Raw genomic sequence first — 27,440 nt, forward strand, 5'->3', positions numbered from 1 at the left:
TTGGTATCCTCCCATCTCAGCCTCTCATTTTGATTTTGTTTCTGGTACTGGGGATTGAACCCAGGGGCACTTTACTATTGTGTTACATCCAAAGTCCTTTTTATTTTGAGGCAGGATCTTGCCAAATTGCCGAGGTTGGCTTCAAACTTAGAAACCTCCTGCCTCAGCCTCTCTCATTGCTGGGTTTACAGAAGTGCACCGCAACACCTGGCAGAGGATGACTTTTTATACTGCTTTATCTATAGGTAAATAAAGTAGGTAGGATTAAGATTCTAATCCTTATTTTTTGAACTGTAGATTGAGCACAGGGGCACCTAACCACTGAGCAACATACCCAGCCCTTTTGAGACAGGGTCTTGTTAAATTGCTCAGGATGGCTTTGAACTTGCAATGCTCCCATTTCACGTGATTAAGTTGCCAGGAATTACTGGTGTGTACCACTACACCCAGCAACTCTGACCCTTTATGATCCATTCACCTACAGCTCTAATTCCTGAAAACAGTGCTATGTGGTACAGAAAGACTTTTTTGACGTTGTTGTTGTTCTTTTGTGTGTGTACCCTCTCCTAGTAGAATGTTAGATTATTTCACATCATGTACCCAGTGGGAAGGAGAAAGTCTGGGCAGCTCTGATGTTGGGAAATTCCCTGCCCAGAAGAGACAAGATGACCAGGATCTCTTCATAAGCCAGGAGATCCATAGATGTACCTCCCTGTCCCCCTTCCCCGACAAAAAAAGGAGCTGATACCCACATTTCTGCACAGCCTCATGTAATAGAATGGATTTTATTATATTTAAGATAATTCATTACAGCATTGATTATACAGAGCCATTTCTCAGTGCTCTTTTCTGTCCACTTAAGAAATCGGAATACACCATGATGAGAATTAGTAATGTCAAAACAAGATCACTGGTCATTATCTAGGGTACAAATACACACTTAATTGTTTGACACTTTATTGAACGCAAAGCAAAATTCAGCATCTTTGCCTTCGTTGCACACAGCTGAAGCAGTAGCCCAGGGAAGGGAAGGCGGCACGGTTTTCCTTGGCAGAGAAGGCACGTGCCCCATAGTCCTGTTGTGTCGTGGGAAGATTAGCCCATGTTCTGTCGGTTGCCATAGCCCCTAGGATGGGTATCCTTCCAATCATCCCACTCCCTTGCTCTGTGGATTGTTTTCTCATCCTCCTCCTCTTCCTTTTTTTCTTGATCTTCCTGTTGCTGAGCTGACCTTTTGAATTCAGCTGAAGTGGGATTACAAGAAATGGGAAGGTAAGAAATTGAGGGAGAATGTTAATAAATGATGTCAGAGGGCTCAATTCCGCTCTGAACACAACCTCAGACAAACAAAACAGGAATATAGGTAGCTGCCTGCCATGGGCCCAGCAGAAGTGGGGAGAATACTTCTATTGCTCAATTACTTCTAATATATGCTAAATAACAGCAAGAAAAAGTCATTTCCACAAGAAGCTGAAACTGAGGCTGGACACAGTGGTGCACACCTGTAATTTCAATAACTCAGGAGGCTGAGACAGGAGGACTGCAAGTTTGAAGCCAGCCTCAGCAACTTAGCAAGGCCTTAAGCAACTTAGCTAGACTCTATTCTAAAAATTTAAAATAAAAATAGCTGGGGATGTTGCTCAGTGGTTAAGCATCCCTGGTTCAATCCCTAGTACAAAAATAAAAAGTAGAACTATAGACACCCTGAAAGAATTCTATTTTTTTAAAGAATTCTTGCTAAAATAGTCAACAACCCCTGTCGTCAAACAAAAATACCACCACCAAAATCAATAAAACTCCAGCAATCCAAAACCACTAAAGTAAAACATGTTTATGATTTGTGAAAGTCTGGGCTGCTCTGATGCTGGGTAATTCCCCGAACAGACAAGATGACCAGGATCTCTTCATAAGCCTGGACTTCAAAAGTCAGACTGCATGGGAATTTTTCTCCTTCCCTCATTTCTTTTTTTATAGTTATACAATTTTGGACCCTCCAGAAAATACTGCCTATGTGTTGTTTTACATATTCTTGGGAAAAGTTCTGAGATCCAAATGGCACTTATTATGCAGTGTACACCCAAAAGAAATTAAACTAATATACATCTCTCTTTTGAATTAGCTTTTTCCTTTGTGGGGTTTAAAGCGCCATTTTCCTGGCTACCCTGAGTTTGCCCATGAGAAATATTCTCATCGCTATGACAAAGAATGAAATATGTGGGGATCTGATCTACTGGCTTAGAATAAAAATCTCGTGTTCTTTTCTTAACCTCTTCATTGTAAAATACCAGAAACCACAAAAATGTGTGTAAGAGTAAAGCTTTTATAAGGAGGTCTTACAGCCTCCACTTGGTCAAGATATAGATGTTTTGTAGCCATCCCCAAAGTCTCTGTGTTCATCATATAAATCACAACCCCCCAACACACAACAAAAATAACCACCATACTGCTATTCTACTAATAACTTCCCAGAGTTTATTATAGCTTTATTACCCAAGTGTGCATCCCTATACACCAGTTGTCCATTTGTACTACATTCATTTTTTACTCAATGATTTTTAGTATAGAGTTGTGCAACCATCACAGCAATCCAATTAAAAAAGAATTTCTATCATCCCCCAAAGATCTCTTATACCCAGTTACAGTTAATTGCCATTCCTTCTCTCACTCTAGCCCCCAAAACCACTAATCTATTTTTTGCCTCAAATAGATTTGCCTATCTTGGATATTTCATATAAACAGATGATGTCATCTATAACTGACTTCTTTCTTTTAACACAATGTTTTGGAGGTTAATCTTGGCTACTTAAAAATATTTTGAAAACTTTTTTTTTATCTTCAGATTACCCATCTGTCCCTTTCCAAGTTATCTATTTGAGGAAGCTGGGTGCATCTGATCTGTAGTTTCCCAGAGCCTGGATTTTGCTGAATGCACACACATGATAGTCTGAAGTTTTTCTGCACTTTCTGCAGATTGGCAACTGGATGTAAAGATTTGAGACATGTTAATTCCTTTTGGCATGATTATAAAAGGTGCTACATTGCCTTATCAGGAGGCATACAACATCTGTCTCCTTTGTTGGATTGTTATGGTTTGAATCTTTTCTTTATTCCACATTTTCTATTGGTGCCTTATAGTTGTACGTAATGATGGGATTTGGTGTTACATATGTCCCCCAAAGGCTATGTGTTAAAGGCTGGGTCACCAGCCTGTGGTGCTACTGGATGTGGTGGAACCTTTAGGAAATGGGGCCTAGTGGGATGTCTTCAGGTCACTGGGGGCATGCACTTGAAGGGGACAGTGAGACCCTGGCCCCTTCCTCTTTGTTTCCAGGACACCACAAGATGAGCAGCTTTGCTCCATCACATGTTCCCTGCCATAAGCTGCCTCACCACTGGCCCAAAAGCACAAGAGTCAACTATATGAACTGAAACCTCTGAAATCATGAGTCAAAATAAATTTCTACTCCTTTTCAATTGATCATTTCAGGTATTTTGTCTCAGCAACAGAAAGATAACTGTGCCAATGCCTAGATCCATTACTTTACTGTGTTTTTTTTTTTTTAAAGAGAGAGTGAGAGAGAGGAGAGAGAGAGAGAGAGAGAGAGAGAGACAGATTTTTTTAATATTCATTTTTTTTTTTTAGTTATTGGCGGACACAACATCCTTGTTTGTACATGGTGCTGAGAATCGAACCCGGGCTGCACGCATGCCAGGCGAGCGCGCTACCACTTGAGCCACATCCCGAGCCCCTTTACTGTGGTTTTAGAAAGGTGTTATTATTTAACATTTCTTTTTCACTGACTGGAATTTTTTTTTTTTTTTTTTTTTGTTACCGTGGGATTGAACTCAGGGGCCCTCAACCACTGAGCCACACCCCAGCCCTATTTTGTATTTTATTTAGAGACAGGGCCTCACTGAGTTACTTAGTGTCTCGCTGTAGCTTTGAACTCTCAAAACTCTCAATCCTCCTGCTTCAGCCTCCTGAGCCAATGGGATTTACAGGCATGCACCACTGTGCCCGGCTGGAATTTTTTTAAAGAAAGACTTTCCCTCATTTATTACTATGTAGTTACCCAGTAGGAAAGAAAAATACTTCTTTCATCTCCCACAACTCCAGAAAGTAAATGGGTTCCCTATTAGCCTCTAAATCTGAACAATCATTTTTCGTTTAAATTATGAACTCGTGGATTTAAACATATTGGATGGATTTCAACTAACTGCATAATTTTTTTTGATACTGGGAACTGAACCCAGGGGTGTTTTACCACTGAGCTACATCCCCAGTCCTTTTTATTTTTCGAGACAGGGCCTTGCTAAGTTGTCCAGGCTGGCCTCCAACTTGTGATCCTCCTGTAGCCTCCCCTATAGCTGGTATTACAAGTGTATACCACTGTGCCCAGCTATACTGAATTTGTTTTTGATGACCTGGGCAGTTTTGGGGGAATACTGCTCAGTTGTTCTGAAGGATGCTCCTCAACTGGTATTGCCTGCTTTTTTCATAATTTGACTAGAGCTATGGGTTTGAAGGAGAATAACACAGAAATGAAGTACTCTTCTCACCATATCCTACCAGGGGTAATATATTATGTTGTTGACCTCACTGATCACTGATGATAATCCTTTTCTTTGTATATGTGTGTTGCTGGGGGTTGAACCTAGGCTGCACACATGCTAGGCAAAAGCTCTACCTACCACTGAGCTATATCCCCAGCCCACTAATTATCTCTCTCAGATCTCTCTCTCTTTTTTTTAGGGCTAAGATCTGAACTCAGGGCCTTGCACATGCTAGGCAAGTGCTCTGCCACTGAGGTAAAGCCCCAACCCCCACACTAATAATCTTGATCACCTGATCAAGGCAGTGTCTACAGGGTTCTCAATTGTAAATTTGCTCTTCTCCAACCTTATCCTCTGTAGTTTTTGGAACCAAAATGCTAAACGTAGTTCACACTTAAGTAGTGAGCAGTTAGGCTCTACTTCCTTAAAGCAGGAATATCTATACAAATTATATGGAAGGTTTTTTTTTTTCTAGTAGGGAAAATTCATTTCTTTTCTTTCATTTAATCAATAGTAGATTTCTATCACTATGGACTCTCAGTTATTTATTTTACTCCAAATGAGATAATCTCACACTGTTATTTATTGTCCTGCTCAAACATTTTCAGTTTTGGCCACTGATAGTGCTTCCAGCGGCTCCTGTGTCCCTTTAACACCATCAATATTCTTTTCTTTTGAGCTCTTCTTTATTTTTTTGTACTATAAGATGCTCCAAGTTATCTTGTATATCCCTTAATCCAGGCCTAGAATCAGCCATTTCTCCAAGGAGCCCTAGTTCTTTTGTTGAAGAATAATATTAGAAAACAGTCTTTGGGGTGCTGGGGTTATAGCTCAGTGGTAGACCACTTGCCTAGCATGTGTGAGGCACTGGGTTTGACCCTTAGCACTGCAAATAAATAGACAAATAAATAGATAAATAGTCCATCAACAATTAAAAAAAAAAAAGTATTTGAGGGGCTGGGGCTCAGCGGCAGAGCGCTGGCCTAGTACATGCAAGGACCTGGGTTCGACCCTCAGTACCACATAAAAATAAACAAAATAAAGGTATTCTGAAAAAGAAAAGAGTATTTGGAATACCTATCAACATACCAGTGATATTCTTCACAGAACTAGAAAAAATAATCCTAAAATTTGTATGGAAACACACACACAAAGACCAAAGCAATCTTGAGTAAAAAGAACAAAGCAGGAGGCATTATACTACCTGACTTGAAAATATATTGTAAAGCAATAGTAATCAAAACAGCATAGTTTGGCATAAAAAGCAGATACATAGACCAAAGGAATAGAATACAGAATACTCTATAAGTAAATCCACAAAGGTATAGCCAAATGATCTTTGCCAAAGCTGCTAAGAACATCCACTAGGGAAAAAGATGATCTTTACAATAAATGGTATTGGGTAAATTGTATATCCACATGCAGAAGAATTCAACTAGACACCTATCTCTCACCAGTTTCAAAAGTCAACTCAAAATAGATTAAACACTCAAATGTAAGACCTGAAACTATGAAATTACCAGTAGAAAATACAGGAGAAACAGTAAAATAGACAAGGACTTTTGGACAAGACCCTAAAAGCACAGGGGGAAAAAAAAGCAAAAACAGACAAATGGGATTACATGGATCTAAAAAGCTTCCACATGGCAAAGGAAACAAGAGTAGAGAGACAACCTATAGAATGGGAGAAAATCTTTGCAAATTATACATCTGATAAGGGACTAATGTCCAGAGTATAGCAGGAACTCCAAAACAAAAAACCAAAATGAAACAAAACAACAATCCCTCACAAATAATCCAAAGAAAAAATGGGTAATAGGCAGGTGTGGGTGGTGGGGCATGCCTGTAATCCCAGTGGCTTGGGAGGTGGGGGCAAGAGAATTGCGAGTTCAAAGCCAACCTCAGCAACAGTGAGGCACTGAGCAAGTCAGTGAGACCCTGTCTCTAATAAAATACAAAATAGGGCTGGGATATGGCTCAGTGGTCGAGTGCCTCTGAGTTTAATCTCTGGTACCAAAAAAAGGGCAATAGGCTTAAGTAGACATTTCTCAAAAGACACACAAATGACCAACAAGTATATAAAAAATGCTAATATCACTAATCCCCAGGGAAGTGCAAACCAAAACTACAATGAAATATCACCCCGTTTCAGTAAGAATAACTTACCAAAAGATAAAAGATAATAAGTGCTGGTGAGAATGTGGAGAAAAGGAACCCTTATTTGTACACTGTTTAGCAATGTAAATTAGTACAGCCATTGTGGAGAAGAGTGGGGAGGGTCCTTAAAATTAAAAACAAAACAAAACAAACAAACAAAAAACAGCTGCCATATGATCTAACAATCCCACTACTGGGCACATATCCAAAGGAAATGAAATCAGTCACTGAAGAGACATCTACATGTTTATTGTAGAACTATTGACAATAGCTAAGAAAAAGGAAACCAAGTGTTCATTAACTGAGGAGTGGATAAACACAACAGAATACTATTTGGTAATAAAAAGGATGGAATCTGCCATTTGTGACAACATGGATGGAATTGGAAATCCCTATGTTAATTGAAATAAATCAGGCACAGAAAGACAAGTGCTGCGTGATCCCATTCACATCTGGAATCTAAAAACATTGATCTCATAGAGGGTGAGAATAGAAAGGTGGTTACCAGAGATGGTGAAGAGTGGGAGCGAGGGAGGGATAGGGAAAGGGTGATCAGTGGGTACTAAGTTACAGTTAGGAGAAAAAAAATCTGGTATTCTATTGCAGAGTAAGGTGACTAGATAATGATAATGTACAGTATATTTTAAAAGTTAGAAGAGGCCTGGGGGTTTAGTTCAGTTGTAGAGCATTTGCTTAGCATGTGCACTGCCCTGGGTTCAATCCCCAGCACTCCCCCCAAAAGCTAGGATTTTGAATGTTTTTAATCACAAAAAAAGGACAAATGTTTGAAGAGATAGATATGCTTATCCTGATTTGAAAAATGTACAATGTATTCATGTTTTGAAACATCATGATACCCCATAAATATGCATAATTTTTTGTGTCAATTTAAAAAATTAAGCATATTTTTAAAAGAAGAAATCAAGATTTGCATGTTAAAAGTACTTATTGCTACTGTCAATTACCTTTTTTATGTTTGGTACTGTCTGTGGCTGGAACCCAGGGCCTCACATTTAAAGCAGATGCTCTACCACTGAGTTATAACCCCCCCCCCATTTTTCTTTCCTTTTTTTTGGGGGGGGGGCAGTGCTGGGGATTAAACCCAGGACCTTGCTCATGCTATTTCTGCTGTACTACTGAGCTACACCCCCAGGCCCCAACTATCCTTTTTGAAGCCATACTAGCCAAGTGGAAACAGCACCAAAGTGCGTACTGAGTCCTTTTGATATGACCTTAGTAGTAGTCTTTGAAGGTTTCTTCCCTATATATTATGATAACATGATCCAAGTTTGTCTCATATATTTCCTGCCTAGTCATGGAATTACTATTTCTCTAAGATATCCTGATTTCTTTTAATAGGAATGGTATTTCAATACCACAATCTTGGTTATTAGGTATATTCATTGCCATTGTGTTATTCCCTGTTTGTAAGCCTTTTCAGTGGATAGAGCAAAGGTATGTGCATTTATATTTAAATACAATTTTTCATGAGTTTATATTCAGGATTACAGTTTTTTTTAACCCAACTCTTAAATTACATCTGTATCCTTCCATACTAAAAGTCCTAATTCTCAAAGACTGAAGATAAAATTAACACTCATTTACATTAGTTCACATTATGTAAACACTCATTTACATTAGCTCACATTAAATAATCTTAGAATAATTGCACTAACATTGCCACAAATATAATTACTGAGAACAGTTAAATTTTTCATATATGCTTTGTCTATTTCTTCATTTTTAAAAATGGCTGTACTATACCTACATTATCTGAGCATACAGGTATTATACATTCTACTCTCTCCCTTTTAACTCCCACTGTTAATTCTATAAGTAATTAAAGTATTTACTACTCACACTAGTCCTTGTCAATGTCTCTCATCAGTGTGGTTGTCTGAATCTCATTTTCTAGCCAATTCCCCAGAAAGGGCCTGTTGGAACAGCATTTCCTGAGTTCCTCTATGTTGATAAATGTCTATACCCTTTATACGCGAAAGTCAGGTAGATACAATTCCCTGGCTCACATTTTCTCCCTTTGAGTATCTTAAATATTTGCCACTGTTTTCTTGTGGCGTACAGTGTGGCTGTTGAAAAGTTTGAAGGTAATGTAAGATTCTTTCCTTTGTAAGTACATCACCGTTTGAGTACTGGGGAGTGAACCCAGTGGTGCTCTATTACTGCACTACATTCCCAGCCCCGTCCCTTCATTTTTTTTCTTTGTTGTCTTTAGTATATGTCATTCTATCTCAAACCCTGATTATGCTTCCTTAAAATTTTTTCCTTTTTATCTTAGTTAGGCATTTTCTGTTTATTCATTTTTGTTTAGAAATTGTCTTCCTTTTTTAAATGATTCTTTTCCAGAAGTTGTCACCACTTTTTATATTTTATTTTTTGATAATGGGGATTGAGCTCAGGGGCACTCAACCACTGAGCCACATCCCCAGCCCTATTCTGTATTTTTATTAGGGACAGGGTTTCACTGAGTTTCTTAGTGCCTTCTCCATTGCTGAGGCTGGCTTTGAACTTGTGATCCTCCTGTCTCAGCCTCCTGAGCCACTGGGATTACAGGTGTGTGCCACCACACCTGGCTGTCACATTTCTAATCCTGATTTATTTATCCTTTGATATCTCTGATATCCTTTTATTTTCTATCTTCTGACTCATATAAATATATTATGATTCAGATTTGGTTCTTTTTGAGTACATATTTCTAGAGTGTTTTTAATTCTTTTCTCTCCTTAAAATAATAATTTTCTGTGGTATTTGACCTTGAAAATTTTCTGTTCATTTATTTTACAACTTTGATATATTTTATGTATTATCAAATTCATCCACTTACAGTGTACAGTTCAATGATTTGAAGTATATTCAGAGTTGTGCAACCTTCACCCCTCTCTTTTTCATTTTCATGTAAAATAAGTATTTTTCAACTTTTAGAAAGATGTGTGGTTCAGGGTGGCTAATCCAACTTCACAGAGGCTACATTTCTGCTGTTTTTACAGAAGCTAAAGAAATATGGTGCCTTGCTTGATTAGGGTTCCTGGTTCTAGTTCTCTTTCCCACTTTTACCTGGACTTTCTTCACTATTGTTCCTGTCCTGCTTTAATTTCAATTCTACTCTAAGCAATTTCTCTGCAGTGTGGGATCCTGTCCCAGAAAGGAAATCTGGTGGATTAATTTCAATAGATCTTAAGGACTATCTGCTCTGCAAGATTCAACAAGCTTTGCCACTTACAGCTGAAGAACTATAGTTACTTTAACCTTTTTACTACATAATAGTCCACTGTGTGAATATATAAAATGTCTTCATCCTGTCTAGTATTTATGGGCATTTGAGTAGTGTTCACTCTGAGCTATTACAAAGAACAATGCTATAAACAATCTTGTTATAATATTGTAGACATATGGTCTTATTCCTCTCATGTATATAACGAGGAGTAAAATTATAAGGTCATGGAGGTATATGTACGTTCAACTTTTATGGATCACTATCACCTACCTTCATCACCCACTAGATTCCTTATCTTTCTTGTTTCCTCTATTTACTTTGGGCTTACTTTGTTCTCTTCTTTCCTGATTTAGGAAGGTAGAGTCTTACTAAGTAGTTGATTTTTTTCTTCCTTTTTTCTAACTTAAGGGTTGAGAAAGTTATACGTATTTCCTTCTGCACTACTTTAATCTCTATTCCACAAATGTTGATATTCTTCCCTCATTATCATTTAGTTCAAAGCATTTTCTATTTTTCCTTGTGATTTCTTCTTTGACTCATGGTGATTTAGATGTGAGTCAATTTACAAATATCTGAGTACTTTCTAGGTATATTATTGATTACTAATTTAATTCCAAAATCCCATTATAATCTGATTACTGTGACTTCACATATGAAAATTTACTGAGATTTATTGATGGCCCATTAATATGATCTACCTTTGTTGAATGTACCATGTACATCTGAAAAGAAGGTGTACACTGTAGTTGTTGGATATAGTTGTTCTATAAATATTAGATATATTGAGGTGGCTGAGGTTAACCAGATCTTCTTCTGTATCCTGAATTTTGTTCACTATATCTATGAATTATTGAAAAAAAGGTACTAAAATCTCCAAACATATAGACTTGTCTGTTTCTCCATTTAATTTTGTCAAATATTTTATTCATGTATTTTGAAACTTGCTATCGGTATAAACACCCTTATCATTGGTACATTCCTGATCAACTGCCCCTTTATCAGTATGAAATCTTTCTCCAGTAATACTTTTTGTCCTTAAGTCCATTGAACTGTACATTGTAATATATCTAATATTAATATAGCTACCACAGCTTTCTTATCTCCTGTTAGCATGGTGTATATCTCTCTCATCTTTTTATTTTTGACTAACCTATGTCTTTGTATTTAGAAAAATATCTCTTATCAATAGTATGCAGTTGGACATGATAATCTATTCTTTAATTCTAATCTGAATTCTTATTCTATTTATATTTATGGTGTTCTGAATTTGGCCATTCTAATAGGTTTTAATTTGCATTTTCCTGATGTTATATGACATGGAACATCTTTTTATATACTTATTTTCCATGTGTATATCTTTGTTGGCGAGGTGTTTGTTAAGGACTTTGGCCCCATTTTTGATGGGACTATTCATTTTCTTACTGTCCAGTTTTAAGCCTTCTTTGCACATTTTAGATAACACTTTCTTATCAGAAATATCTTTAGCAAGTATTTTCTTCCAGTCTGTGGCTTATCTTCTCATTGTCTTGATGTATCTTTAAAGTGGTTGTTCTAGGAAACACAATCTTCATCTCTAATTTTCCACTCTACTCAGAATTAATATACCCTGTGGTAGGCAGCCTCAAAGATGGTGCCTAACAATCCAACTCTCCTAGAATTCAGGCTTTCCCACACTATATCAGGGTTGTTCTATGTGAACAAAGAACATGGAAGAAGTCATAGAACATCACTTCCAACATTAAGTTATAAAAAACACCAAGGCTTTTGATCTTAGCTCAATCTCTCTCTCAGTTTATTCTGGGGAAAGGAAGATGTTTAACTGTGAGCAACTCTGTAGACAGACCTCCTGCTAGCAACCATCATCAATGAGCATGGCAACAGATCCTCCAGCCCCAGTCAAGTTTTCAGAAGACTGTAGCTCCAGCTGATAGCAACTTTATGAGGGGCCCTGAGCCAGAACCACTCAGGTGTTCCTGGATTCTTCATCCTTAGAAACTATGTGATACAATGAATGTTTATTATTTTAAGCTATTAAATACCATTTTGTTACACAGCAACAGTTAATATGTACCATATAAAACAGAAGAAATCTCACATATAGTCCCATTTACTGTTTGTATTTTTTTTTTTGCTACCGCTGTCACATACATCACATCTGTTACATTATAAACCTAAAAAGACAATACAAAAAAAAATTTTGCTACAAGCCATATATACTTTTAAACAATTATTTATGTAGGCAGGGAAGAGTAGTAGTTACCACTTAATTACCATTTCTGCTGCTCTTCACTCCTACTTGATTATACAAGTTTTTATCTGATATCTTTCCCTTTAGCCTGAAGAACTATAACATTTCTTTAATGCCAGTTTTCTAGTGAAGAATCCTTTTAGCTTTAATTTACCTAAAAATGTCCTAATTTCATCTTTAGTTTTATGGATATTTTCAATGGATATAAAGTGATGGTTTGGCAGTTACCCACCCTCAGGCACTTCACTGTCTCTGGCTCTGGTTGTTTCTAATGGGAAGTCAGCAACAATGTATATCATTGTTCTCCTATACATATCATTGTTCTCCTATACAGAATGTATACTTTATCCCTGTTTGCTTTCAAAATTTCTTTTGGTTTTTAGCATTTTAACCATGATGTGCCTATGTATGATTTTCTTCATATTTAATAAACTGCTTGGGGCTTTTCAAGATTTCTGAACCTATAAATGTGTTTCACAGATTTGGGGAAATGTGCAGCAACCATCCATTTCTTCAAATATTTTTTCTGCCCCCATCTCCTTCTCCAATTGCATGTACATTAAACCTTTTTACATCGTTCCACAGGTCACCAAGTTACTGTTTACTTTTTTTCAGTCCTTTTTTTTTTTCAGAGTAGATAATTCTGATTGATCTTTAAGCTGATACTTGATTCTGTCAGCCAGTCTGCTATCAAGCTGATTTAGACATTTTTACATTTCAGATATTATTTTTCAGTTCCAGAACTTTTTTTTGTCCTGGGGATTGAACCAGGGGAGCTTTACCACTGAGCTACATCCCCAGCCCTTTTTATTTTGAAACACGGTCTCATTAAGTTCCTGAGGCTGGCCTCAAATTTATGATCCTTCTGCTTCAGCCTCCCAAGTCACTGGGATTAAAGGCATGCACCACCAGGCCTTGCTTAGTTCCAGAATTTTTTGGTGTATAGTTCTACTTCACTCCTGAAATTTCTTAGCTTTTCATTCATTATAAGCTTATTTCCCTCTCTGTCCTTTTTAACTCCCTGTCTGATAAATTCTAACACCTGAGGTTGATATTCTTTGATTGTCTTTCCTCTTGAAAATGAGTCAGTTTCCTGTTGTTTTTTTTTCCCATGTCTAGTAGCTTAAGACTGAATCCTAAACAATATGAATTGTACACAGGTGGTCCCTAACTGATGATGGTTCAACTTACAATGGTACAAAAGTGATATGCACATAACTGCAACTGTATTTCAAATTTTAAATTATGATCCCCCCAAGGATAGCAATATACAGTATAATTCTCTTGATGCTGAGCAGCCAGTCACACAATCACCAGGGTAAACAACCCACACTCTACAGTATGCTCTGTTGCTAAGCTATGTTGTTTAGTAGGCTAGCTCTATTTTCCACTTTTCATGTTTTAAATTCATGATGGGTTTAACCAGGATGTAACCCTTTCTCAAGTTGAGGAATATCTGTATTATAAAGATTCTGAATTGTTTAATTCCTCTGAAGAGTACTGACTTTTAAATTTTACAAGGTGACTAACTTGTCTAGGACCAAAATGCCAAATGCTACCTCCCTTGGACTGTGAAATAGTTGAATTTTCCACTAGTTATTTTAATCTTAGCTAAGGTGCTTGAAGTCCATTCTGTACATGAAGAGTTTAGGAGTTATTCACAGATTTCTGCAGGGTTTATATGCAGAATCAAGGAAACTTCACTTTGGTTCTCTCCTTTCTGGGATACCCTCCCCCTCACTTTTCAGTTTCTTTAGTTACCCTGGACTCAGTTGTCTAATTCCTCAATGAACAAGAGAGCAGTTTCTATCCAGATTTTAGCTATTCCACATCACAGAAACTGCAAACTGCCCACAGGTAACGAGCTATGAAAAAATATAGGAAACCCTTTCAAATGATCACTATTTTCTGTGCTAGAAAAGAATAGCACTAGGGCTGGGATTTGGAAGGACTGAATTTAAATCCTAGTTTGACCCCTATGATATGGTAATTCAATTTATAGAGACCAAGTCCTCATCTGAAAATGGGGATAAGAATGTCTACTTCATGGGTTTGTAAAAAGAGGGTCAAATGCATTAAGAAAACCAAGGCTCTGAGGGGCTGGATGATCTTCTATCTGTTAAGTGGCAAGAGTTGGGTTGGTCACCTCAGGTCTCTCCATCCTTATTCTGCTACACCATATGACTCTCACCTTTCTGAGGGCTACTCTCTCCATCTTTGGATGCCAAAGAGACTGTTCAAGTTGGGCACCAAGAATATATGAAGTCAAAGTCCCTGTTCTCAACAAATTCCAAGTACCAGAAGTGTTGTCTGCCTTCCAGTTTATGCCTGCTTCTGATCACTCTCCAGTGCCTTCAGGTAATTTTTAAAAAATATTTTGTTCAGTTTGTAATTGTTAATGTGTATGCAGGGCTGGCCTGATACAACCTGCTCTGTCATTATAAAAGATGAATTGCTGTCCAGGGATTCTTGGTTTTTCTATCTTTTTGCTGTTTTTAATGTCATGATACCTGGAGAAATTGACAAATTATACTGCTACAGTCCCCATCCTCTCAGAATAATCTGCTATTTATTTTAATTATAAATATGACATTGACTAAAATCTTTCTATTACTTAGAATCTTTGCCCAGATTACTCCTCAAAGGGCAACAACATCTCAGAATTTCATTACCAGAGAGTAAAAGATCAGTAATGCAGCTATTTTCCCCTCACTCCTACATACCTGATGTTGCTTTGGCTATTCCTTGATCTGGTAATGCTCCATATTTTCGATGCTGCTCATACCAGTCACTTACTGTCATAGTTGCCAGACTTGGATAACCAGCTCCAAATACTCTGCAAAAATCACATTGCACTTAGAAAATAAAATAAGAGCATTAATAAGCCTTTTTACTTTAATGACAGGGTCGTGTCTGCTTCAGTCTTATTCCCCTACCGAACTCTCTTCTGAGGACTTGTACAACCAACCATGAAGATACATAAAAAGAGGCATCCCAGAAGACACACTGAAATCAAGAGCTTGCATGAGAAAATAAACAGCTCAGGATCATCTCCCAATAAGCCAATGCCCCACAGAGCAATGATCACACTGTGGAATGAGAATTTACAGTTAGTGGCCTCTGGAAGACCACCCTATGGAATAGCATCAATAACTCAGAATTAAATTATAGAAAAGCAATTAAATTATAGAAAAGTCCTTTTGAGAATTGCAGTTGAAGGCAGGAAAAATAGGAATGATGGAAAACTTCAAAAAATAATAATTCTCCATTAGATTCCTTTTTCTTCCTGCTTTATTTCCTTCTTTTTAAGCTCAATGTGAAGGAAATGACTGAGAAAGACAGACATAAAAAAAGTATCAAAGGCTGGGATTGTGGCTCAGTGGTAGAGCACGTGACTTGCATGTGTGAGGCACTGAGTTCGATCCTCAGCACTACATAAAAATAAATAAAGGCATTGTGTCCATTTACAACTAAAAAATAATATTAAAAAAAAAAAGAAAGTATCAAGAGAATTAACATTCCTTTGATGAAAGAATGGCTTCCATAGGTGAAGACATGACTTTCCACGATGCCCATTCTGGGCATCACTCATGCACTGCCATGGAGCCATCGAAACAGGGGAGTGTAAAGGTAAACCACTTTCCAGTACTACCTACTTGGCTTGGGCCTTGTTCCGAGTAAGTACGAAGGGTTTCATTGGAGGCCTCTCCTGAAGAGACTCTGGGTGAGAAGTTGATGCCTAAGAAGAAAATAAATTTCAGAGGTGCGTTTGCCATTTTACCCACCTATCATGCAGACTCTGAAGTCTTTTGGTGTTAGAAAAGCTCGGATTAAAAAGTCACCCACTTTCTGTGTCAGTCTTAAAGATATAGCTCTCGAGGGGACTTGACTACTTTGCTAAAAAGAGAAAGTTGAGAACGTTCTCCAGAAATAATCTTACCACTAGAAAAAAAATTACTTGATTTAAAAACAACCTCTCCAGTCAGGCGTTGTGGTACATACCTGTAACTCCGGCAACCTGGGAAACTGAGACAGGAGGATCGAAAGTGCAAGGCCAGCCTCAGCACTTAGCGACATCATGTCTCAAAAACAAAAGGGCTAGGGATATAGCTAAGTGGCAAAATACCCCTGGGTTCAATCCCCAGTACCAAATAAATAAACAAACAAACTAACTAACTAAATTTAAAAAAATAACCCCCCAAAAGAGATTTCAAAGTCCCTTCCATGTTCCATCTAAATTCCTTGAGCTGAATTTGAAGCCCTTTTCTTCAGCTTGGCCTTCAGTGGAAATGCTGAATGAATTATTAAAGTCCCTTCTAAAACTCCTTCCAATATAATTATGCTAATAATTATCAAGAACCTGTAGGGTGTTTTGAAAATGGATGTTTACAAATGAAAGGGGAGAGGATAGGCAGAAGTTTTTGTAAAAAGGTATACAGAAATGTTTCAAGGAACCTTGGCTTTCTAGGGATACAAGGAAACAAAGAATGGTTAAAAAAATGGTGCTCATTTTGTTCTAGCTTCATAATCTCAAAAGCCAATCCCAATACTACACGAGAAAGCATAAAAAAAAAAAAAAAAAAAAAAAAAACCACCCACTAAACAAAGAAGGGGACAGGGCAGGATCCAGAAGAGTCTAGCCTCAAAATGCTTGAAAACCACTCATTTGGATACGCCCAAAGGGCCTTATGGCCCCTTAGAATACTAACTGCTTATTCTTTGATCTTTTAACAGGAAGAACTAGGTTGATATTATCCTGAGGCAAGAGGTCCTGGGATAATTAGCACAAAACACATTAGGAAGAGGTTTTCTCTCAGGACTTAAATAAATGCCTGTAAGCAGCTGATAAATTCAACTCAATTCATGTTGCAGCTTGTACCAAAGAACAAGTGGCAGCACAGCCTATCCTTTTGAAGCAGCAGCTCCAAAACAGGGTTAGGATCTTCAAAGACAGCCAAAGCTGTGTTACACCAGGTTTTCTTTACCATTATTCTGGGCATTCTGTGCATGGAGATGTCCTAGCTCTGGTGTCTCCTATTTGGGGGATCTAAAGGTGTGAGAATGCATCTCTGTGTAAGGTTAAGTTCTAATTCCTCCCCCAACCTAAACATTCTCTGGTCTTTTGTTTTATTTTTCTCTTTTCTCTCTCTTCCCAGTTCTGTTTTTCTTTCCCATTCCCATCCTATTCTTCTTTCCCTTTATCACAGTCAAGCAGATTTTAAAGGCCTCCCTTCCTATGCCTGCCTTAAGCAGCTATGACTTGCCACAGCCAAAATCAATTTTCGTTTCAGGGAAGTCTCTGTCCCCCATCCTATGTCATAAAATTACAAATAACTAGAAGTGTGTTACAGAGTAGAAAGCACTGGGGAATGCTATTACAAGCTAAAGAGAAAGCTACCCTAGTGAACCACCAGCTTTTTTCTACTTATCCTATTAAGAACAATGATTTTACAGACTTATAAGGATTTTAATTGATTACTCTCCTGTAGAGTATTCAACCTTCTCACAGCAGCATTTTGAGCTATGTGATCAGTGACCAGGCTTACCTCTCTTGAAGAGTCTTTTTCTCTCAGGATCTTTATTTCCTGGTCAATGCTCTCAATCTCTTCTAAGCTGATACCAATCCACCTCCGAAGCTGAAGGAGGTTATATTCACGAACACGCTCATCATCTGCTTGACCACTTTCCACAGCAGATTTCAGTGTAGACAACCTATGCTCCACCTCCTTCTTCTGCTTGTATCTGTTCCACAGAAAAGCATTACCCATGAACTTAAAAATAAAGAGATATTCCTTCAAAAGAAGGCCACGATAAGTTTTTACCTTTGCAAATGTCCAGGTAGTAAGTACACAGATTTCCATCTTGACAGGACTATAGATTCTATAACCCAGAGCCTGCCACCAGCCAGTTCCTTCAGACTACAAAGCAAGGAAGAGCCTAAAAGAGGCTGAGAAATAACATTCTGAAGCCAGAAAAATATAGATGTAACCTGATCTTGGCACATCCTGCCATAATCTCTAGGGAGAGTGTACTTTAGTCATCTGATTATATCAACCCTGAATTGACTGTGTGCTTAGTGTCACACAGTGCTTCCCACAGGGTTTCCAATTGAGAGAAAAAAAATCTTCAAAGAATCATAGAATGTTAGGGGTCATTTACTTGCTATTGATATAGGAATTCCTTGTAAAACAGCCTAATAAATGATCATCTCTCTTCTTCAAGGCAAAACATTCCCAGCACTTCTGACTCTTACTTATCTAATTCAAAGACTCATAAACACCTAGTTGCCTTTTTCAGAATATATTCTAGTATATCCTCTATCATTCATCCAACAAATATCTCCAGAGTGCCTATTGTGTGATCAGCACTGTTAGTGCTGGAGATACAGTTTATAAAAGAAATTATTTGCTTTTGTGAAGCTTTAATTCTAGTGGGAGAAGACAGACAAAGAGAGAGATGATGAGTCAGGTCTAAGTACTGTAAAGCAGTAAAAACCAAGGTCAAGTGGATTGAGTGATGGTGTGAAAGTAGGAGTGCTATTATATACAAAGTGGTCAGGAGAGACATCTCTGAAAAGGTGGCATCTAAGCAAAGCTTTCAAGCAAACAACAAGCTCTGAAAACCGTTCTAAGAAAATCAAAGGCTTAGGAAGAGCACCTGCCCTGGCATGTTTGGGAAATAACAAGGCAGCCATTATGGCTGGAATGTGAAAAAGAGTGATAGAAATGAGGTCAGAGAGCAAGCAAGACAGGGCATAATGTGTAGAACCTTATAGGCCTTGATACCCCCAAATACCAAATACCATGGTATTTTGAGTGAGATGGGAAAGCCACTTGAGGCTTTAAATAGAATACATGACATGAATAAACAGAGAGACATGAAGACTTTTCTAAAAATATATGGGGCATTCTGGTGTTGTGTGGAGTCAGGGCTGGGAAACAAGGGTGGAATCACAGGGAAAGTGATTGAGAGAATACTGCCACAATCCAGGTGAGAGGATATAACTTGAAAGAGGGAGACGGAGAGGGTGAGATATAGATGTATTTAAAATATAACTTGAGGAGCTGGGGTTGTGGCTCAGCAGTAGAGTGCTCACCTAGCATGCAGGAGGCACTGGGTTTAATCCTCAGTACCACATAAAAATAAAATAAGGGTTATTGTGTCCACCTACAACTAAAAAACATAATTAAAAAATACATATATATATATAACTTGATATATTTATCAAATTATCACAGGAGTCCAGGATTCATGAAAAAAAATCAACTCTGGAAACACTCTTTGTTATCAAAAATTTTAGGTTCTTCTGCTCTTTTTACCCAATAAACTGGCATTTTAAACAACTATCACAGCCCATGATAGCCAGACTTCTAAATAAAATACTACAAAGGTCAATTCCTAGCTCATGAATGCTACTAGCGATATGACCTGAGAATGTTTAACCATTCCTACTGCTACCCCTACCTTCTTTCCTGGAGGTACCTATGTCATAGGAACGAACACACACACCCCAAGACCTTAGAATGTATATAATCCAGGATAAATTCTGGGTTAGTCTAGTGGTCCTCTGACTAAGGTTCTTTTGCTTCTTTTCCCATTCTCCTTATGTGTATAACCCCACACTTTTTGCTCCCTTCCTTCTTTTCCACTTCCTTGCTTCTGTGATTTGGCTCTTTTTCATTCTTTAGATTTCTGGCTGCTTATCACCTGCTCTTTTAGACCAGTGTTTTAAAACCATTTTGTCTTGGCAATAGAATCCTGTCTTCTAATGAGAGCTTATATGGAAACCCAATAATTTATGAGCAAATAAAATCTGCTTTAATGGAATCAGGAGAGTTCCCAACATTACTCAGACACTGTGGTGAAATCTTAGGTTCTTGAGGAACAGATTGAAAACCACTGTCCTAGACTTCATCACTGTTCTAGAGTTCCCATAGTGGGCCATATAACATGGAAGCAGTCCTTAAAACCTTAAAATTCCCTACCTGTGACCTTTGACTCTGGGAAACTTTCACCCTTCCCTTGTTGTTTCTAAGCTGGTGAACAGATCTATGGAATTAAACATTTGTCAATGGATTAACTACAAACCCTTATTAACCAGTTTTAGCTTTTTGTTTACCTTCTGGGGAGACTTCGTCTCCTGATCATGCTTGCCACATAGCCAGCCACTGTAGAATCCAATTTCCCTTTTCACCTTAAAATCTCTGCAGATCCACTCTTCCTCTTTTACTCTTGTAAATTTTACTCTTGTCATTGCCATTCCACTTTCCCTATCAATCTAGTCCCGGAACACATTCCTCCAGGCCTCACTCTATCAATCACTTTCCCTGCCATTAGCAGCTATTATTTTTTTACTCTATTGGTGCCTTTTCCATTTTGGAAACACTTTCCCTCAACCCATTTTCTACCCTTTCAAATGATGCACTCTTTTCTATTGTACAGACGAAACAGGATTAGGACTAGGAATTTAAAGACCTGAGTTTAAATCTTAGCCTGCCCATGTATGCAAGCTATGTAATTTTTGGCAAGTCAATTCTCAGAGTTCATTTCCACAGTTCCCAAATGGGGGTCTATTTCATGGGGTTGCTAAGAGGATCAAATGGAAAAAATGCACACAAAAATGGGAAAAATACACATAAAAATGCTTTGTAAGTGACAACACAAATTTTGTCAGTGATGACGAAATTGAGGCTATAAGGGGCTAGATGATACCCCATATATTAAGTGGTAGAAAATGGTCAGCCCAGGTCTGATTCCAAATAATCTCTTTCTAATACATCTTTCTGAATACCATTCATACCTGTTCCTCTCTCTACAAATACTTACTTTGATATAATTACTGAATGGGAACCAAGAGATACAATGATATAATTAGGATAGTAAAATACAATTACTTATGGTCTCTGAGCTTGTAGAGCTCCAAGTCTAGAGACTAAGTGTCATGCTGTGATAAGTAATATCAACTAAGTGCTATAGTATCAGCAGGAAAGGGAGGGAAAGGCTTCAAAGAGGACATTACATCTGTTCTCTTGGTAAGTTCTCCTTTATTTACCTTGTTGAGTCTTTTTCCTTTGATTACTCTTTCCCTCTTTTTCTTTCTTCCTTAACTTGCCTCAAGGTTTTATCCTTGGCTTTTATTCTTTCTACTTGTTTTTCCTTGGAAAACTCATGCATACTCACCATAACAAAAGACTCCTAATTTTTTGCATCAGCCACAAAACAGTCTCATAAATTTTAGTTGCACATTTCCAAGTCTATGGAAATGGCTATCCAGTTGTCATTTTAGGACCTAAATTCAGTAAATCCCAAACTAGAGTCATTACTTACCCAGCTTCTACTTCTTCAGTTCTGTCAAAAGAATGGAGGTGCTGTTAAACAACCAGACTCACACTCACTCCTCAAAGATGGGAATTAGAGAACATACGTGAAGAAACAGGTTTGAGAGAGGAAAGACATACCATTTAGATGTTTTATTTAGGATGGCCTCATTGCCTGAAGTCATTGATGGGGAACTTATAGAAAGTAAAGAAGGATCTGAATAGTATGTATATGTATGTGTGTGTTGCTGGGGATGGAACCCAGGGCCTCATGCATAGTAGGCAAATGATCTACGATTGTGCTACATCCCCAGCCCTGAATAATTTGTTTTCTAATCCTATCAATGCTTCTTATAAAAGTAGTACTTATGATATCTATAACTTCATTTTTATTACTTCATCCTATTTGGAATTCTTTTGTCTTTCTCATTTCCCTTTCAATACTTTGTACATATCTATTCCTTATGCAGAACTCTGTCCATACTATACTTAACTTCTGCCAAACCAGGCTATTATCTATTCCCTGTACATAGCTTAATCTACCTGCCTTTGGGTTTTTGCTCACATCATTTCTCTTGCTTGTCAACAGCAAATATTGCTTGAGTACCTTTTATGTGCCAGGCCCTGTGCTAGGCATACCACAGTGAATGAGAAAAATGGCTTCTGCCCTCATGGAGTATACATGTATACATGTATACATGTAGTAGGGGAGAGAGAGACAAAAACCCAGAAAGACAGAAATAACTGTATGTGAGATAAATGCCATGAAAGAAATAAACATGTAGCAAAGAGACAGAATGACAGACATTAACTTAGAGAATGGTCTGGAAAGGCCTCTCCAAAAAGAGACATTTAAGACCAAAAAGAATGAGAATTTGCCATTTAAAGAGCATTCCATGCAAACAGAATAGGATGTACAAAAATTCAACAAAGGAAAGGAACCATGTCTGTCAAAGAACTGAAAGGTGACTATTACAGCTAGAGTCTATTCAATGAGGGGAGAATGTACACAATGAGATGGGAGCGACAGGGACCAGATCATGCAGGGCCTTGTAGTTAGTGGTTCAGCTATTTCAGATGAGAGATTCCAGTAGCTTAGACTGAGTGTATGCTAGTGAAGATGAAGAGAAATAGAAGGATAGGCAATACCTTTTGTGGCTAGAATTGACAGGCCTTGCTGATAGACTACATGAGAAATTCAGAAAAAGGGAGGAATTGAAGCTAACTCTTAGGGTTCTTACTTACATACCTGGCTGAATGGTGGTGTACTTACTGAGATGGTGAAGACTGGGATATGGGAGTACACTTGGGGGTCAAAAAGCCAAGGGTTTGGGCTTGGGCTGTAGCTCAGTGGTAGAGTGCTTGCCTAGCATGCACGAAGCCCTGGGTTTGATCCCCAGCACTGCAAGGAACAAAAAATAAATACATAAATAAATAAATAAAAGAAAAAGCCATGGGCTTGGGGTGTAGCTCAGTGGTAGAGTGCTTGCCTATCATGCACAAGGCCCCCAGTTCAATCAATACCCAGTACTCCGGCGGGTGGTAGGGGAGCCAAGAGTTCAATTTTATCACATGTTAAATTTGAGATGTCTATGAAACACCCACAAAGTGTGCTGGAAGTATGGATCTGAAGGTCAAGAGGCATCTGGGCTGGTGATATGAAAGTGGGAGCTATTAGCATAAAGACAGTGTTGCCATCTCATCTGTCAGACACTTTAAAAATAATGTTCAAATGAACATAGTTTGGTAGTAGAGTATTTGCCTAGTGCATATAAGGCCCAGCTCCAAAGGGGGGAAAAAAAGAAAGAAAAGAAAAACGTCAAAGATCAAGCTTGTAGGCCAAAGAAATGCAGACCTAAATAATAAGATACCATTTTCTATTTGCCCAATTGGATTTTCTAAGTGCAGTGGGACATACTCTGAAATTCTGTTATTGTGGACAGTAACAGTTACCCCATATAAAGAACTTTAAAATATTCAAACCCTTTGACCTAATCACTGGTCCTTTGCGTGGAATATTACATAACCATTAAATGTCATGATTTCGGAAAACATGGGGAAATGCTCACAATGTTAGGTTAAAAAAAACAGGATAAAAGCTATATTTACAGTATTATTCCAAATTTATTAGCTAAAATAACTATATATCTGAAAGAAAATACATCAGAAGTTAACAATGACATCTATGAGTACTAGGATTAAGCTTATTTTTGATTTTTAATCTTGTTCAGTAAACTTTCTACAATGAGCATTGTTACTTTTACATTCAGGAAAAATCTGTCATTCCTATTTTCTTTTAATTTCCATTTTTAACCTTCCTTCAAGACTCATCTTACATGCTGTTACATTCTGTAATTTTTTCCTCATTCCTCCAACTACATGAGAGCACTCCCTCATCTCTCTCCACAACACTATATATCTATGGCATTTAGTCTTTTTTTTTGTATAATTATTGGATAAAAGAGTCACTGTTTAAACTACCTGACATATGCCAATGGGCTGCTCCCCAATTTCTTACAAAAAATAGGATGCCAAGCTCCACTTTGTTATTAGTCTATCCCATATCTCCAAAATATCATTCACTGTCACTCACTATCCCCTTATCAGAGTATATTATTCTTCATAGCCCTTACCAACTAAAATTACATTATTTACTGGCTTACTGTCTGTCTCCATCAGAAAAATAGCTCTGTTCTGGAATTGTCTGGTTCTCCAGTATCTAGAACAGTTCCTGGCACAAACGGCTCAATAAATATTTGCTGAATAAATTAATCAATTTTCAGCTATCTAGGCCAAGCCTCTTTTCTGAACTTCAGGCCACCAGATACCTCTACTTGGATGTCTTCTAGGTATCTTAAACTCAAAATATATTAACAATGAATTCATCCTCTCCCCTGTTGTCTTCTATTCCCCATCTCAATGAATTCCAGAGCCAACACCTAAATCAGAAACATGGACATCTTCCTTGCTGCTTCCTTTATCCTACCTCCTACAACCAATTAATCACCAGATTTTCTACAGATTTAACCCTCTTGAGTAAATATATCCCTTATATCCCTCTGCCAATGCCCTACTGAGTCATCACCTCTATGACCTAAGTGGATCTAATGTATTAGTTAAAATGCATATATGACCATGCTACTCTTTTAAAAAATTCTTCAGTTGATCCCAGTCCCCAAAGTAAGCTCTTTAGCTGACCTACCCAAAAAGGCAGCTAAAAACTTATGAAATATGTGCCAGATGTTGTGCTCTTCTATGTGTTTTATTTCACTTATGTTTAACCCTATGAAACAGGTACCATTAGTATTTAGATTTCACATAATAGGAAACTTGAGGCTCACATAGGTTAAGTAACTCACCCAAAGTCCAGTGACTAAAAATAAAGCTAGAACTTAAACCTAGATTTGTGACTCTGCAAACCCTACCCTTAGCCACAAATATATAATCCTCACTGACTCCGAGTGCTTACTGTGTCACACTGTGCTAAGCTAAATACTCTGTCACTTCAATCCTCATACCTACTCTATGAGGAGGGACCTATTATTATCATCTCAATTTTGCAGAGGGGGAAATTAGGTAACTTGCCCCCAACCAGAGTAATTAAATGATGGAGCTGAATTTAAACACTTTCCAAAGTTCTTAGGAACAAGGTTGCTTCTTCACTTTCCTCAGATCCCAAGCTTGTTTGGTCTGGATCCTAGATTTTCAACATCATTCCTTTCCCCTTTTCTTCACTCTCCTTTTGTTATAAGCATCACTTATGCTTGTGGGTGCTGTTCCACCCTCACACATCCCCCTTGACACTGTTTCTTTGGCTTAACAAATGCTGTTACCTCTGCTGGCTAATGCCCTTCTCTCCTCTTCCTCAGGATAATATTCTTATTAATCCTTAATAAACTCTGCACAGGAATCACCTTTTCCAGGGAGTCTTCTCCTCTCTTTAATTCCCTCTTTGGCTAATGCCCTCCTGTCTGCTCTCACAGTAAATTATACATCTCTTTGTGACATCACTTTATATTATTATTGTTTCTCTATTTCCTTCACCATATTTCAGATAATCAAAGACAAGAACCACTCATACAGTTTGTATCCAAAATGCCTAGCATAGTTTCTAGACGCTGTGAGCACCCATTCAATGTTAAAACAAACAACAAAAAGAACTAAGAGTAAGCAACTTTTTCAAAGTCACATCATGAGGTTGTGTTCAGGATGTTACACATCCAATCCAGTACTATTAGAACTGCTCAACAACAGAACATAGACTACAGCTCTGAGACACTGTGCCCTTCGGAGATATTTACCCCATACAAATATTATGCTGTGATGTGGAAAAGATTGGGAGCCACTGCAAAACTACATTGCTGCTCTCAGCAGTAGGGGTCTAATGGTTAGGTATGGTTACCTCAATAAAGGCAGAGGCTTCTCAAAAAAGCTTTTAAAGTCTGCTCTCACCAGGATCTATGCTCAATAAAAACCAAAAGATTGACACACACCATTCTGTCCTCCACACACACAAAAGCACATGCATCCCCCAATAACGCTGCCATTGGGCAGTCCTCACATTACAGCTATTGACCCACCTCTCTATTTTAGCCTGTCTTTGAGATGCCATAGCAACGAGGCTAGGATAGGCCATGGAGGAACTAGCAGTATTATTTTCAGCTGAGTTGTTCTTGGTTTTGGGCAGCTGAAACCGTGCCACATGATAGTAATGGCACTGAGTTAAGAAGTTTACAAAGTGTTCTCGAGCTTGCTGTAAATGCTCTAGACGCTTGCTGGGGTTCACTTGTTTCATGATGAGGGCTCCTTGAAACGCTGGCACCATCAGGTACTTCAAGTCGGTGGAAGCAATCTCTTCCAAATCTTCATTTCGGCTGGAAAGAGCAAAGAGCAAAAGAGGCTGTGAAGCCTGGCCGAGCACTCAAACCATGGCCTTTGCTTCCCGGGGAAGAGGAGGGCTAGGAAATAGTGGGGCAAAGGCGACAGCAGCCAGTTTCTAATAAGGAGCCCAGCGCTCACGCCCAAAGCCTAAGCAGTCAGCCGACAGAATCGCGAGTTATTAATCATCTCGGAAAAGAGGCGGACAATGTAAACATACACACGATCGCAGCGAGTAACAACTTAAGGGTCACAGTCATAAAGGTCCTTTTCACCAAAGCGCAACGGCTCCACCCTTGGCAACCATGATTACTTTCGTTCTCAGCCGTTATTACCCTCTCCCCCATACCTGAATAAATCAAGCTGTGATAACATTTCGGTAGCCTTCTCAAGGAGGTCCAGTGCCTTTAACACCTTATCTTGAACTATCCGGGAACCGGTGGGTTCAATCGCTACTTCCACTTCATCCAGAAGCTTCCTGCTGGTTTCGAACAACTCGGGAAGCCGCGGCAGCTCTAACTCGTCTTCAGACGCTGCCATCTTGGGGGAGGGAGGAACCCGGAAGACCTCACTTCCGGGGTCAAAGGCAATCTTTGTAAAGGAGAATTCCGAGAGCCCTTACGACACCGGAAGTGGCGTCGCACTGGCCAGTCGCTTAATTGTTACAAAAGCGTCATGGGACTTCCGGGAGCCGCCGTTTGCCGTCCCTTGCAACGGACTTTCCATAGAACCATCTCGCCAGGCAGCTTGTTAAAAGTTGTAGGCGTCTGTTAAAAATAAACGCACAAGCAGAACCCCAGGCGCTGTTTTATGTTCTGCTCCTCATGGCTGACACTGGGCTAGGGAGTTCCGTGGGCTCTGACGCCCAAGGGAGGCAAGGCTGAATTCAGAGCGCGGGCAAGAGCTAGGTTTAGGAAGCCGTCAGACGCGCGCCTTACCTCGCGAGTCGCTCCCCAAGTTGAGAAGTCCGGGCAGCCAGTGGCTCAGGTCGCCGTGCCCCAATCAGGGTTCGCTGGTCCGGTGGCGTGAGTGTGAAGTCCAAGTGGCGCCCCCC

The 27,440-nt window shown here is 38.6% G+C and overlaps 1 protein-coding gene across 2 annotated transcripts; it reads right to left on the bottom strand.

Annotated features, from left to right (window-relative positions):
* Positions 1 to 753: 753 nt before the first annotated feature.
* Igbp1 (immunoglobulin binding protein 1) lies at positions 754 to 27,440 on the bottom strand. 2 transcript variants are annotated; one of them, XM_077106664.1, is made up of 6 exons: positions 26,736 to 27,435; positions 26,089 to 26,382; positions 17,738 to 17,933; positions 15,848 to 15,930; positions 14,915 to 15,027; positions 754 to 1,244 (listed from the first exon to the last, which is right to left on the bottom strand). In XM_077106664.1, the coding sequence occupies exons 1-6, from the start codon at positions 26,924 to 26,926 to the stop codon at positions 1,096 to 1,098; spliced, it is 1,026 nt and encodes a 341-aa protein (XP_076962779.1). In that variant the 5' UTR covers positions 26,927 to 27,435; the 3' UTR covers positions 754 to 1,095. The 2 variants fall into 2 exon arrangements, with proteins under 2 accessions (XP_076962779.1, XP_076962780.1); XM_077106665.1 differs by lacking the exon at positions 754 to 1,244 and adding an exon at positions 11,796 to 11,938 and having other exon boundaries at positions 26,736 to 27,440.

The sequence above is a fragment of the Callospermophilus lateralis genome, chromosome X, assembly GCF_048772815.1.
Source record: "Callospermophilus lateralis isolate mCalLat2 chromosome X, mCalLat2.hap1, whole genome shotgun sequence".
Lineage (NCBI taxonomy): Eukaryota > Metazoa > Chordata > Mammalia > Rodentia > Sciuridae > Callospermophilus > Callospermophilus lateralis.